The sequence below is a fragment of the Neoarius graeffei genome, chromosome 17, assembly GCF_027579695.1.
Source record: "Neoarius graeffei isolate fNeoGra1 chromosome 17, fNeoGra1.pri, whole genome shotgun sequence".
NCBI lineage: Eukaryota > Metazoa > Chordata > Actinopteri > Siluriformes > Ariidae > Neoarius > Neoarius graeffei.
This window is the reverse complement of record NC_083585.1, coordinates 20,429,930-20,443,021: the sequence shown is the minus strand read 5'-3', so window position 1 is coordinate 20,443,021 and position 13,092 is coordinate 20,429,930. Positions and strand designations below refer to the sequence as shown.

Below are 13,092 nucleotides of genomic sequence, written 5' to 3'. Positions count from 1 at the left end.
GATTAGTTTAAAGTGATCTTCAGTGAAAAGAACAGTGCTTTTCTTTCAAAAATAAGGACATTTCAAAGTGACCCCAAACTTTTGAACGGTACTGTACATACACTGTAGCAGGTCCACCTTTGCTGCTATTATAACCTGAGAAGGCTTTCCACTAGATTTGGGAGTGTAGCTGTGGGGATTTGTGCTCATTCAGCCACAAGAGTATTACTGGGGCAGGCACAGATGTTAGGTGAGGAGGCTTGGGGTGTAGTCTGTGTTCGGTGGGGCTGAGGTCAGGGCTCTTGTGTTTTTCCACTCTGACCTTTTCATCTTGTGTCTTCCTGGACCTCATTTGTGAGCACCACAGCAGTGTCATACTGGAACAGGTTTTTCGTTCTACTCAAGGGAAAGTGTAATGTTACAGCATAGAAAGACTCGATACAACTGTGTACCTCCAGCTTTGTGGCAACAGTTTGGAGAAGACCCACCCCGGGTGTGATGGTCAGGTATCCACATACCTTTGGTCATATAAAGTAGCTCGATAGCTGTGTCTAAGACATTTAAAATGAAGGAGCCTACTAATAAAAAAATAAATGCACTATGCAATGTACGTAGTCTTGATAAACTGCTGAGAACCAATAGTGATCTTAACAAGTCAGCCTTCTATCAAGATTAAATGAGTACCGGTGTTGCAGTCGAGTCACTAAACCTTGAGTCCTCAGTGTTCAAGTCCGAATCATGAAAGAAAATTTTGAGTCGAGTCGAGAACAAGACTCCAACCGCAGCATTTGATGGTGTCTGTCGCTGCCTTTATGTGAAAGCGTCTCTGCTGCTGTGTCGGACTAACGTTACTGCTCGACTGCCACATTTTAGTTAACGGGCTACAGATAAAAAGCTTGTTCATCACTCAGCAAGCCCCGCCCACTATCAACAGGGCAATGAACATAGCGTGTCACTTCCTTCTCTGGGTGGAGTCTTACCAAATGACGATTGAAGCTCGAGGTCATCCCCGTCGTCTCTTCGGTAGTTCTTCTACGTATGGAACACAGCAGTGCATTTTTTCCCACTGCACGAGAAGTCTGTATAAGCAGACCAGACAATCCTAGCGGCGTCTCTCCAGGCATTTTAGCGCCACCTGTTCCTGAACAGGTGAACATGCATTCTCTTGCACAAAATTAGTCTCATCTCATTATCTCTAGGCACTTTATCCTGTTCTACAGGGTCGCAGGCAAGCTGGAGCCTATCCCAGCTGACTATGGGCGAAAGGCGGGGTACACCCTGGACAAGTCACCAGGTCATCACAGGGCTGACACATAGACACAGACAACCATTCACACTCACATTCACACCCACGGTCAATTTAGAGTCACCAGTTAACCTAACCTGCATGTCTTTGGACTGTGGGGGAAACCCACGGGGAGAACATACAAACTCCACACAGAAAGGCCCTCGCCGGCCACGGGGCTCAAACCCGGACCTTCTTGCTGTGAGGCGACAGCGCTAACCACTACGCCACCGTGCCACCCCACAAAATTAGTTAAAAATGAATATAGATATCAATATTTTATGTCAAATTATTATAGCATGTTACAAAAAATAAAGAAAAAATCAGAGTCCTCATCTCCAATTTACGAGTCCAAGTCAAGTCACGAGTCCTTAAAATTAGGGCATGAGTCAGACTCGAGTACTACAAGCCTGACACTCATTCACGTCTTGGAGCACTTTAGCGTTGCCTATCCACTCACTGGTATGTTTTCGGGAGGTGAGAGGAAACCAGAGAACCCTCAGGAAACCCAGACAGACATGTGGAGAACATGCACAGGAATTTCATCGAGCTGTCAGGGGGCACACTAGTCAAATTATTTCCAAAATGTTATTTTCTTATTAAATTAGCCAGTTCATTTCTATAATATTTCAAAATGGATTAATTTCCTAAATTTTCTTAACCAGTGCGGAGCTGTCTTTAGTCTCGTAGTTTCAATCTGCTTGTGTCAACACTGCTGAGCTCCTCACCGCTATAAAATGTCAGGTCCCCCACCTGCCAAGGTGACCAATGGGCTGAGGTCATTAGCATACAAAATTACCACCCACACAAAAGCTTCATTAAGGGTAAATTTTATTGCACTCTTCACAGATGTCTTTTAAAGATCACAGGGAACTGTGCTAAATTATGCAAGATAACGTCCCCTTTGAAAACCATTTCAGCATCACGCAGCCAAAGCACGAGTCGACTCACTACTCACTTTTACGCTGTTTATTAACACACCTTTACTACGCTTGAAAAGAAAGCAAGTCTAGGAAAACCCACACAAAAAAAAGTAAGAAATAGAGCAATCTACTGCATGTTGCAAATAATTGTGATATTAAGGAAATAGTTTGGACAGAAATAAATTTTTTCTAAATGCAGTAGTTAAGCTAAAACATACAGACTGGGGACCATTCCATCAGAATAGATAGAAACGTTTCCCATCATAGGGTAACGGTTAAAGCTAAATTAAATTAGAATAACTTTGTACTGACTTGCAGTGAGCCTTCTCCCTGAAAGGGGATAAGTGGACATAAATCATGCTTAATGAAATGACTCCTGCAGCATAACAGAATTACGTTAGATATAATGCAATACAACAACAGATCTAAATGACTGGCTCGAGTGAATGCCATTGAATTCATATCCTGCCACTGAACCTTTGGGGCCGTGACGTGACATTCTCGTCCTAAACAACTACTTATAGTAAGAAACGGCCCTGCTGTTCTCTCACCTGCCACAAATTATATCCCCACATGCATTTAGGGTCCGTTCAGGTGGAATCACAGCTCCATGGTTCACGATTCAATCCTGAGCTTTCTGTCTGTGCACGTTTTCCTCCTCGTTCTCTAGGTTTCCTTCCACCTGCCAAAAACATGTAGGATGTGAATGTGTGTGTGTGTGAGTCCCTGTGATGAACTGGTGTCTCATCCAGAGTGTATGTTGTACCCAGTGTTGTAGTCGAGTCACTAAACCTCGAGTCCAGTCTCGAGTCCCCAGTGTTCAAGTCCGAGTCATTAAAGAAAATTTCAAGTCGAGTCTGAGAACAAGACTCAAACCGCAGCATTTGACGGTGGCTGTTGCTGCCTTTATGTGAACAGGATATCGTGGGCAGGGCGAGAAGCCGACGTTGGAGAAAGCGAGAATATGATCAAGAATACGTGAGGTCAGGCAAACTGTGAACAGCTCGGTATGACAGGAAAGGAAACACTGAACGATACTTACAGTGGTGCTTGAAAGTTTGTGAACCTTTTAGAACTTTCTGTATTTCTGCATAAATATGACCTAAAACATCATCAGATTTTCACACAAGTCTTAAAAGCAGATAAAGAGAACCCAGTTAAACAAATGAGACAAAAATATTATACTTGGTCATTTATTTATTGAGGCGGTACAATGGTGTAGTGGTTAGCGCTGTCGCCTCACAGCAAGCAGGTCCGGGTTCGAGCCCTGCAGCCGGCGGGGGCCTTTCTGTGTGGAGTTTGCATGTTCTCCCCGTGTCCACGTGGGTTTCCTCCGGGTGCTCCGGTTTCCCCCACAGTCCAAAGACATGCAGGTTAGGTTAACTGGCGACTCTAAATTGACCGTAGGTGTGAATGTGAGTGTGAATGGTTGTCTGTGTCTATGTGTCAGCCCTGCGATGACCTGGCGACTTGTCCAGGGTGTACCCCGCCTTTCGCCCGTAGTCAGCTGGGATAGGCTCCAGCTTGCCTGCGACCCTGTAGAACAGGATAAAGCGGCTAGAGATGATGAGATTTATTTATTGAGGAAAATGATCCAATATTACATATCTGTGAGTGGCAAAAGTATGTGAACCTCTAGGATTAGCAGTTAATTTGAAGGTGAAATTAGAGTCAGGTGTTTTCAATCAGTGCGATGACAATCAGGTGTGAGTGGGCACCCTGTTTTATTTAAAGAACAGGGATCTATCAAAGTCTGATCTTCACAACACATGTTTGTGGAAGTGTATCATGGCACAAACAAAGGAGATTTCTGAGGACCTCAGAAAAAGCGTTGTTGATGCTCATCAGGCTGGAAAAGGTTACAAAACCATCTCTAAAGAGTTTGGACTCCACCAATCCACAGTCAGACAGATTGTGTACAAATGGAGGAAATTCAAGACCATTGTTATCCTCCCCAGGAGTGGTCGACCAAGAAAGATCACTCCAAGAGCAAGGCGTGTAATAGCCAGCGAGGTCACAAAGGACCCCAGGGTAACTTCTAAGCAACTGAAGGCCTCTCTCATATTGGCTAATGTTAATGTTCATGAGTCCACCATCAGGAGAACACTGAACAACAATGGTGTGCATGGCAGGGTTGCAAGGAGAAAACCACTGCTCTCCAAAAAGAACATTGCTGCTCGTCTGCAGTTTGCTAAAGATCATGTGGACAAGCCAGAAGGCTATTGGAAAAATGTTTTGTGGATGGATGAGACCAAAATAGAACTTTTTGGTTTAAATGAGAAGCGTTATGTTTGGAGAAAGGAAAACACTGCATTCCAGCATAAGAACCTTATCCCATCTGTGAAACATGGTGGTGGTAGTGTCATGGTTTGGGCCTGTTTTGCTGCATCTGGGCCAGGATGGCTTGCTGTCATTGATGGAACAATGAATTCTGAATTACACCAGCGAATGCTAAAGGAAAATGTCAGGACATCTGTCCATGAACTGAATCTCAAGAGAAAGTGGGTCATGCAGCAAGACAACGACCCTAAGCACACAAGTCGTTCTACCAAAGAATGGTTAAAGAAGAATAAAGTTAATGTTTTGGAATGGCCAAGTCAAAGTCCTGACCTTAATCCAATCAAAATGTTGTGGAAGGAGCTGAAGCGAGCAGTTCATGTAAGGAAACCCACCAACATCCCAGAGTTGAAGCTGTTCTGTACGGAGGAATGGGCTAAAATTCCTCCAAGCCGGTGTGCAGGACTGATCAACAGTTACCGGAAATGTTTCGTTGCAGTTATTGCTGCACAAGGGGGTCACACCAGATACTGAAAGCAAAGGTTCACATACTTTTGCCACTCATAGATATGTAATATTGGAATTCTAATATTTTCAATTCTAAAGGATTCACAAACTTTTAAGCACCACTGTAGCATTAGGTAAGTGTGAGTGAGGGGTTTAAACAGCTGAGACTGACTGACAGGGAAACGAGTGACACGCATAATTAATAGACAGGGGACAGAGGGCGCTGTGATCAGTGGGAAGTGTGGTTTGAAGTGTCTATATTTGTAGGCGGTTTCGAGCTAGCGCTCGCTCTCAACGCTGTTACTGACACTACAAGCCTGATGAGTACTCTAGTGAGGCTTTATATCAAACATGGGACCAACTTTGTCCAAAAATCCTACTGATAAAAGAATCCATCCAAAGACCTACTAGATTTCAGCAGTTGAAGAACCATTAACAGGTGGGAATAATGAATCTGATCTCACTCAAGATGAAGTGTCTTACTACACATCAACTGCACAGGTAACTACTGCATGTCTCCATCATTACAGATGGAGTATATAAGTGATTCTTATGTCAATATTAGGGCTGTAACAATATCATCTCATCTCATCTCATTATCTCTAGCCGCTTTATCCTTCTACAGGGTCGCAGGCAAGCTGGAGCCTATCCCAGCTGACTACGGGTGAAAGGCGGGGTACACCCTGGACAAGTCGCCAGGTCATCACAGGGCTGACACATAGACACAGACAACTATTCACACCTACGGTCAATTTAGAGTCACCAGTTAACCTAACCTGCATGTCTTTGGACTGTGGGGGAAACCGGAGCACCCGGAGGAAACCCACACGGACACGGGGAGAACATGCAAACTCCGCACAGAAAGGCCCTCACCGGCCACGGGACTCGAACCCAGGACCTTCTTGCTGTGAGGCGACAGCGCTAACCACTACACCACCGTGCCGCCCACTGTAACAATATGTGTATCGAAATCGCGATACGCAGAGCCACGATCTGTGTCAAGATACAAGAAGGCAGAATCGCGGTACACCCTTTCAAACTTCTCCTCAGCCCAAAAACAGAGGTGCTTCCAAACTTCAATTTATGAATACTTTACTTTTTATTTAAATTACATTTTAAACTTACTTACATTACTTTTATTTTTTATATCTATTAGTAAGTCGTTTTTTCGCCGACCTGTGACAATCTTCTGCTAGTCACACAACGTCCACACTCGCCACTGGCAACCATATGGCGTCCTTGGCCACCAGAGCATTCATTTCTTTTAAGCGGTCACCATTCTGGTTGCGACGCGGGGAGCGAATCTGTAAACAAGCAGCTCATTGGTTGGCTAGGTGTGCCACAAGCCAATCACAATCACCGACAAAGCTGCCTTGACTGGAAAGGCATGCAGTGTTGCCAGATTGGGCGGTTTTAGGTGCTTTTTGGCGGGTTTTGAACATATTTTGGGATGGAAAACGTCAGCAGTATCTGGCAACACTGAAGGCATGTCTGCTTGGGTGTTAGCGGCAGTTACTGCGGCAGTTACACTTTGACACGCGAGCAATGTTTCACTATAAAAATTCCGTAATTTCCATCTGTTTTCCGCGACCACAGAAAATCATTGGCCCTATGAGAGTGAGACAGTGAGAGAGCCACCCCTATACCCCCCCCCCCCCCCCCCCCCCCAAAAAATAAAAAAATCTTAACGGATTAACACGATTTGGAAAAATGACTTTTTCAGAACTGAAAAAACCAGAGCTTCCGGCTCAACGGTATTATGTTGAGAAATAAAACAATCTTTGGATATACATTTGTTCATTTTTGCATACATATTACTCATTCTCTGCAGTGGTCTGAATTATTTGTTATTAAATAGTTAATGTAAGTAAGTAAATGTTAATAAGTCAAATTTACTACTTTAAAAAAACATTTAAAAAAAAATCGTGGGTGTATCAAATCGTGGGTCAAAAATCGTGATACGAATCGAATCGTGAGTTGGGTGTATCGTTACAGCCCTAGTAAATATATGTTTTATTCCTTACATATTACTGTTATTTGAAATAATTTAATGGATTCATGCTCCTTTCATCAGATACTGTTTTGGCAATTTAACAAAGAAATTAATGCAAAAAAAGCTGTTGGATTTATTTAACCTCTGTATTGAAAACATATTACAGTAAGAGCCAAAATGGCAACATGTGCAATTCTTGTATTGTCACACCAGTCATGTGCAGGATCTACTTCTACGATTAGTTCTGATATTCAAAACAGATAAGAAAGGCATCCGATACCACGACATTCAAAGGAATTGTCAAGATCTTGCTAACGCTGATGCAAGAAAGAGAACGTCATATATCTGTTATTGTCATAAGACTCGCCCCAAGCGTTCTGCAAATGTTATAACAATAAGCTCCAAAACTGTCATAGAAGATGGCAAATCTGAACGTCTAATATCACTCAAACTGCTACTATTACAACCTGTTAAATAAAATGTGTTTGTATTGTATAAAGTTGTCCTTTTAACATCCTTTTGTCTCCATACAAAATAATATTCTCAGTAGCTTTAATACAGGGAGCATTACAAATATTATAATATAAGGATTACATAAAAATCACCATTACAACAAAATAATAAAAACTAATTTACATAAAGTTGATCAAACTTCAAATTAAATAAAGCTCCAGTACCTTAACTTAACCTATGTGTCAGCTGACTATCCCTGTAGTTTGTCTGAAATAATAGCCAAAGACCGTCTCAGGTGTTCCTTCTTCTCCTTCAGTTGTGATTCCAAGCTCATAGCTTCAGTCAGAATATTTGTCAGCTCCTGAACCTGTGATGCATCCAGTGCAGCTCTTTCCCTGCAGACACATTTAAATACAGGCAGAAATGATCAGTGAAGATCAAACGGGTGAATGTACAACATCGTTACTATAAAGTAATGAAGATACTGGAAATTATTGCACTGGACATGTGTTGGGTTTCAAATGAACTCCAAAGTGTACATGTCTATTACAGTTAAAGCCAAAGTGTACATGTTTATGTCTATGGACAGAACCATTACTACTGCAACACACAGTACCAGTCAAAAGTTTGGACACCTTCTAATTCAATGTTTTTTCTTTATTTTTATTAATTAAAATGCACTTCATGTCTTAAAGTAATGATGGATGTCGTTTCTCTTTACTTCGCTGAGTGCTTCTTGACGTAATATGGATTACTCCAGTTGTCGAATACTAGTTATTTACTATTTGATCTCAAGCGCATAAAGAAGGCAAGAAATTGCACTAATTAACTTCTGACGAGGCACACCTGTTAATTAAAAGCATTCCAGGTGACGACCTCATGAAGCTGGTTAAGATAACACTGATAGTGTGCAAAGCGTCATCAAGGTAAACGCTGGCTACTTCAAATAATCTAAATTATTTTTTTCGCGGTCCGGTTTCCATCAAATCCTGCGCTCTGATTGGCTGGCAAGCGGGTCTGTATCCTACAATATGGACCCCAGTTACGGACCCCGGATATGGACCTCTGGCGACTCGCTCATTCACAACAACAACAAACATAGTAGCAATTTTTGTCAACATTTATTTTTGCATTTCTCAGTATAATAGTATTAATTTTACATCATGGATAGCGATAACGACAGTGTTCACAGCGAAAGCGAGTTTTACTACCCTGAGGAAGACAAAATAAAACATTTCAGGAGAAAGCTTAAAACCTCTAACTGTTGCTAACGCCGAGCAAAAACATGGCTGAATCCTGAATGACTCAGTTTTGTATAAATAGGGGACTACATAGGCGGCAAAATGTAGTTTTTTTCTTGCCATGGAATTGCACTTGTATACTGAGGAGGAAGCCATTTGCATTACAGCCGTGAATGAGGATTCAAAATGGCGGCTCGGCTCGGTTTTCCCTTTCGGGCGCTCTCGTTTTCTGTTAGCATTTGGTAAAGAAAAAAAAATATATTATTTACCAGCTTAAGGTCGGTCCATATGGTGAAATACCATGACCTCGGCCTTGAATACTTTCAAGACCTCGGTCACGGTATTTCACGATACGGACCTCCCAGGTGGTAAATAACATATACATATACTAGTGCATCTCAAAAAATTAGAATACAGTATTGTGAAAAAGTTCAATATTTTCCATCAGTTATTTAAGAAAGTGAAAATGTTATATATTATAGACTCATTACACATAAACTAAAATGTTTCAAGCATTTTTCCATTTTAATCAGTATGGCATACAGTACAAAAACATAAAAAAAAAACATCTCAAAATATTAGAATATTTCATTTCGAGTTTGAGTAAAACAGTATGAACACAGTGCATCTCTCGGTCTAGTTCAGTACACACAACCACAATCATGGGGAAGACTGCTGACTTGACTGTTTTCCAGAAGATGATCACTGATGCCCTCCACAAGGAGGGTAAGCCACAAAAGGTCATTGCTGAAAAGGGTGGCTGGAAAAGGTGCACAAGCAACAGGGATGGCCGCAGTCTTGAGAGGATTGTCAAGAAAAGTTGATTCAAGAACTTGGGAGAGCTTCACAAGGAGTGGACTGAGGCTGGTGTCAGTGTATCAAGACCCATCACGAACAGACATCTTCAAGAAAGGGGATACAACTTTCACATTCCTAATATCAAGCTACTCCTGAGCCAGAGACAATGTCAGAAGTGTCTTATCTGGGCTAAGGAGAGAAAGAAATGGACTGTTGCTCAGTGGTCCAAAGTCCTCTTTTCAGATGAAAGTACATTTTGCATTTAATTTGGAAATCACGGTTCTAGAGTCTGGAGGAAGAGTGGAGAGGCACAGAATCCAAGGTATTTGAAGCCCAGTGTGAAGTTTTCACAGTCTGTGATGATTTGGGGTGCCATGTCATCTGCTGGTGTTGGTCCACTGTATTTTATCAAGTCCAAAGTCAACACAGCCATCTACCAGGAGATTTTAGAGCACTTCATGCTTCCATCTGCTGACGAGCTTTTTGGAGATGCTGATTTCCTTTTCCAGCAGGACTTAGCACCTACCCACAGTGCCAAAACTACTACCAAATGGTTTGCTGACCATGATATTACTGTGTTTGATTGGCCAGCCAACTTGCCTGACCTGAACCCCATAGAGAATCTATGTGGTATTGTCAAGAGGAAGATGAGAAACACCCGACCCAAAAATACAGATACGCTGAAGGCCACTATCAAAGCAACCTGGGCTTCAATAACACCTCAGCAGTGCCACAGACTGATCACCTCCATGCCACACCGCATTGATACAGTAATTCATGGTAAAGGAGCCCCAGCCAAGTATTGAGTGTATAAATGAATATACTTTTCAGAAGTTGGACATTTCTGTATTGTAAATCCTTTTTTTGATTGATCTTCGGGAATATTCTAATAATTTGAGATACTGGATTTCTGATTTTCATGAGCTATAAGCCATAATCATCAAAATTAAAACAAAAAAGGCTTTAAATATTTCACTTTACATGTAATGAATATAGAATATATGAAAGTTTACCTTTTTGAATTAAATTATGAAAAAAAGGAACTTTTTCATGGTATTCTAATTTTTTTAGATGCACTAGTATATATATATATATATATATATATATATATATATATATATATGTGTGTGTGTGTGTATATACACACACACACACATATATATATATATATATATATATATATATATATATATATATATATATATATATGTGTGTGTGTGTGTGTGTATATATACACACACACACACATATATATATATATATATATATATATATATATATATATATATATATATATATATATGTATGTGTGTGTATATGAAACATATTTTGTTTTTTAACAATTTTTTGTTGACCAAATAATTCCATATATGTTCCAGATGTTATTTCATAGTTTTGATGTCTTCAGTATCAGGGCTCTACACTAACTTTTTTTTTCAGGAGCACACATGCTCCTAAGTTAAAAATTTTAGGAGCACAGGGAAAAAAATGGGGGCACAAGCACAAATAGGTTTTCATTTTAAAGGTTTATTGCAGCGCAAACTTTAGACACACCAACACATGAAACTAGGGTGACCAGACGTCCCGGTTTTACCGGGACAGTCCCGATTTGGGGTTGTGTGTCCCGAGTCCCGACAAAAGTCTGTCGGGACACGGATATGTCCCGGTTTTCGCCACTCGCGACTGAGCAGCGTGGGAATCATTAGGGGAGAAATGTTTGCATTTACTATTTTGATGAATTGACAGGAATCGCAAACTTTCCTGGTTACTGCCCCCTGGCCCTGTGGCATGGGTGTTTATTTAGCCACATTATTCCAGACAACAGAACGTGTTGCCATGCAACAATAAAATAAACATTAACTGGCGCGAATGTTCTTTGTCTAGCAGCTAGCAGCAGTAATGCCGCAGCAATTATGCCGAAAAGAAAATGGACCTTTTCCAAAGATTTACAGGGCACCTACCCCTTCCTCCGAGAGGTGCAGAGCAATGCGCACGAAGCCGACTGCACACACTGTAAGTGCTTTGTTCTTGTACTGAGTTGGGTAGCCTATGCTGCAAATGCTGTGCGCTCCTGTGGGGGCTTTCCTCGGGCTGCCGCCCCTCTCCTCCTTTATTGCTGTTTTGTTTGAGTGTATATTTACGGAAGCCGCGAGAGGCCCTTCATATAATCTTTTTTTATTCAACTTGTTATCCCAAGATAACGACATAATTAATTCAGGATCTCGAGAAAACAACACAAGTAATTTGAGATCTCGAGAAAACAAGACAATTATTTCATGATCTCAGCTGGATCACTGTATCTCCGTCGGTAGAGACGAAGCCGGGCCAGTCTTCTGCGGAGGTGCCGCGGACTAATTTTGAAATGATCCCTTATTAAAAGACTTAATGCAATCTCTCCCTGTGTCAACCCCTGATCAAAATATTGCCTTATTAGGTGATCAATTATTCCAGACATTCTAATGACCAAAGTTGCGTCTATACAGAATGAGAAATAGCCCCAAAGTCAGCATATCACAAGTCTCTTGGCGCACCTGAATGAACCATTTCTCAGCTGTTTACTCGAGATCATGAAATAATTTTTTTGTTTTCTCGAGATCTCGGAATAACGGTTTTGTTTTCTCGAGATCTCGAATTAGTTGTGTTGTTTTCTCGAGATCCTGAATTAATTATGTCGTTATCTTGGAATAATGGTTTTGTTTTCTTGAGATCTCGAATTAGTTGTGTTGTTTTCTCAAGATCCTGAATTAATTATGTCGTTATCTCGGGATAACAAGGTGAATAAAAAAAAAGGATTCTGTTTAACATACCATTCTGACAGTTTGGCCATACTGCTGTGTTGAACAGCTTGTTGCACCTTCCATTAAAGTGTTCACTTTTGTACACATCTTCTTGCTTTATTCATTCAGTAGTGGGGAATGGTTAGTAAGGTTGATTCTGACCTAGGCTATGTTGAGGTCACATATCTACTTTTTAAGTTCATGCTATAGTGCATACAATTTTAGAGATATAGCCTACATGTGCATATGCATTCTTCTTGGTGTTCTCACAAACAGGTGAAATAAATCAGTTTAAATTTGGCCTATGGACATAGCCTGGCCTATTCTCAGCCATTACAAAATCTGTTGTCTGACCATAATTTAACTGATCTGTATACCACTATGCTACTAGATAACAAAATGACTGTTTGTTTTATTTCATGTGAGATGTTGATAAATGTGAGCTTCAACAAAATGATAAGAGCACCTCTGAGTGGCACGTTTACGTAAAAAAAAAAAAAAAAAAAAAAGGTGTGCGTGCACGAGCATGGTCGCGCGCAAAAGTGTCCCGGTTTCAGACTAGGGAAATCTGGTCACCCTACATAAAACGCAAAATTCAATTGAGAATGAATGAATGAACGAACGAATGAATGAACAAACAAATGAATAACGAACAACTGAATGAATGAACAAACAGTAGCTAAACAGAGAGCAGAGCTCAGCAGAGCTAACAACATCATCAAGGACAGCTCCCACCCTGGCTCTGAGTTTTTTGACTTGCTGCCCTCAGGCAGGCGTTACAGGTGCATCAAAGCAAGGACCAACAGACTCAAAAACAGTTTTTTCCCCACAGGCCATAACCACCTTGAACAATTAGCCT

General features: G+C 41.1%; 1 protein-coding gene across 9 annotated transcripts in view; it reads right to left on the bottom strand.

Moving 5' to 3' along the window:
• Positions 1-13,092, bottom strand: part of LOC132901436 (testis-expressed protein 12-like) — a 55,946-nt gene that overhangs the window by 11,996 nt on the left and 30,858 nt on the right. For 7 of the 9 annotated variants that reach the window (XM_060943828.1, XM_060943831.1, XM_060943833.1 and 4 more), the window contains exon 5: positions 7,074-7,812. In XM_060943828.1, the coding sequence (XP_060799811.1) occupies positions 7,668-7,812 (145 nt within the window). In that variant the 3' untranslated portion in view covers positions 7,074-7,667. Of the gene's footprint in view, positions 1-2,105; positions 2,870-7,073; positions 7,813-13,092 lie in introns of those variants that run through there. The other 2 variants (XM_060943825.1, XM_060943826.1) reach the window with 2 other exon arrangements.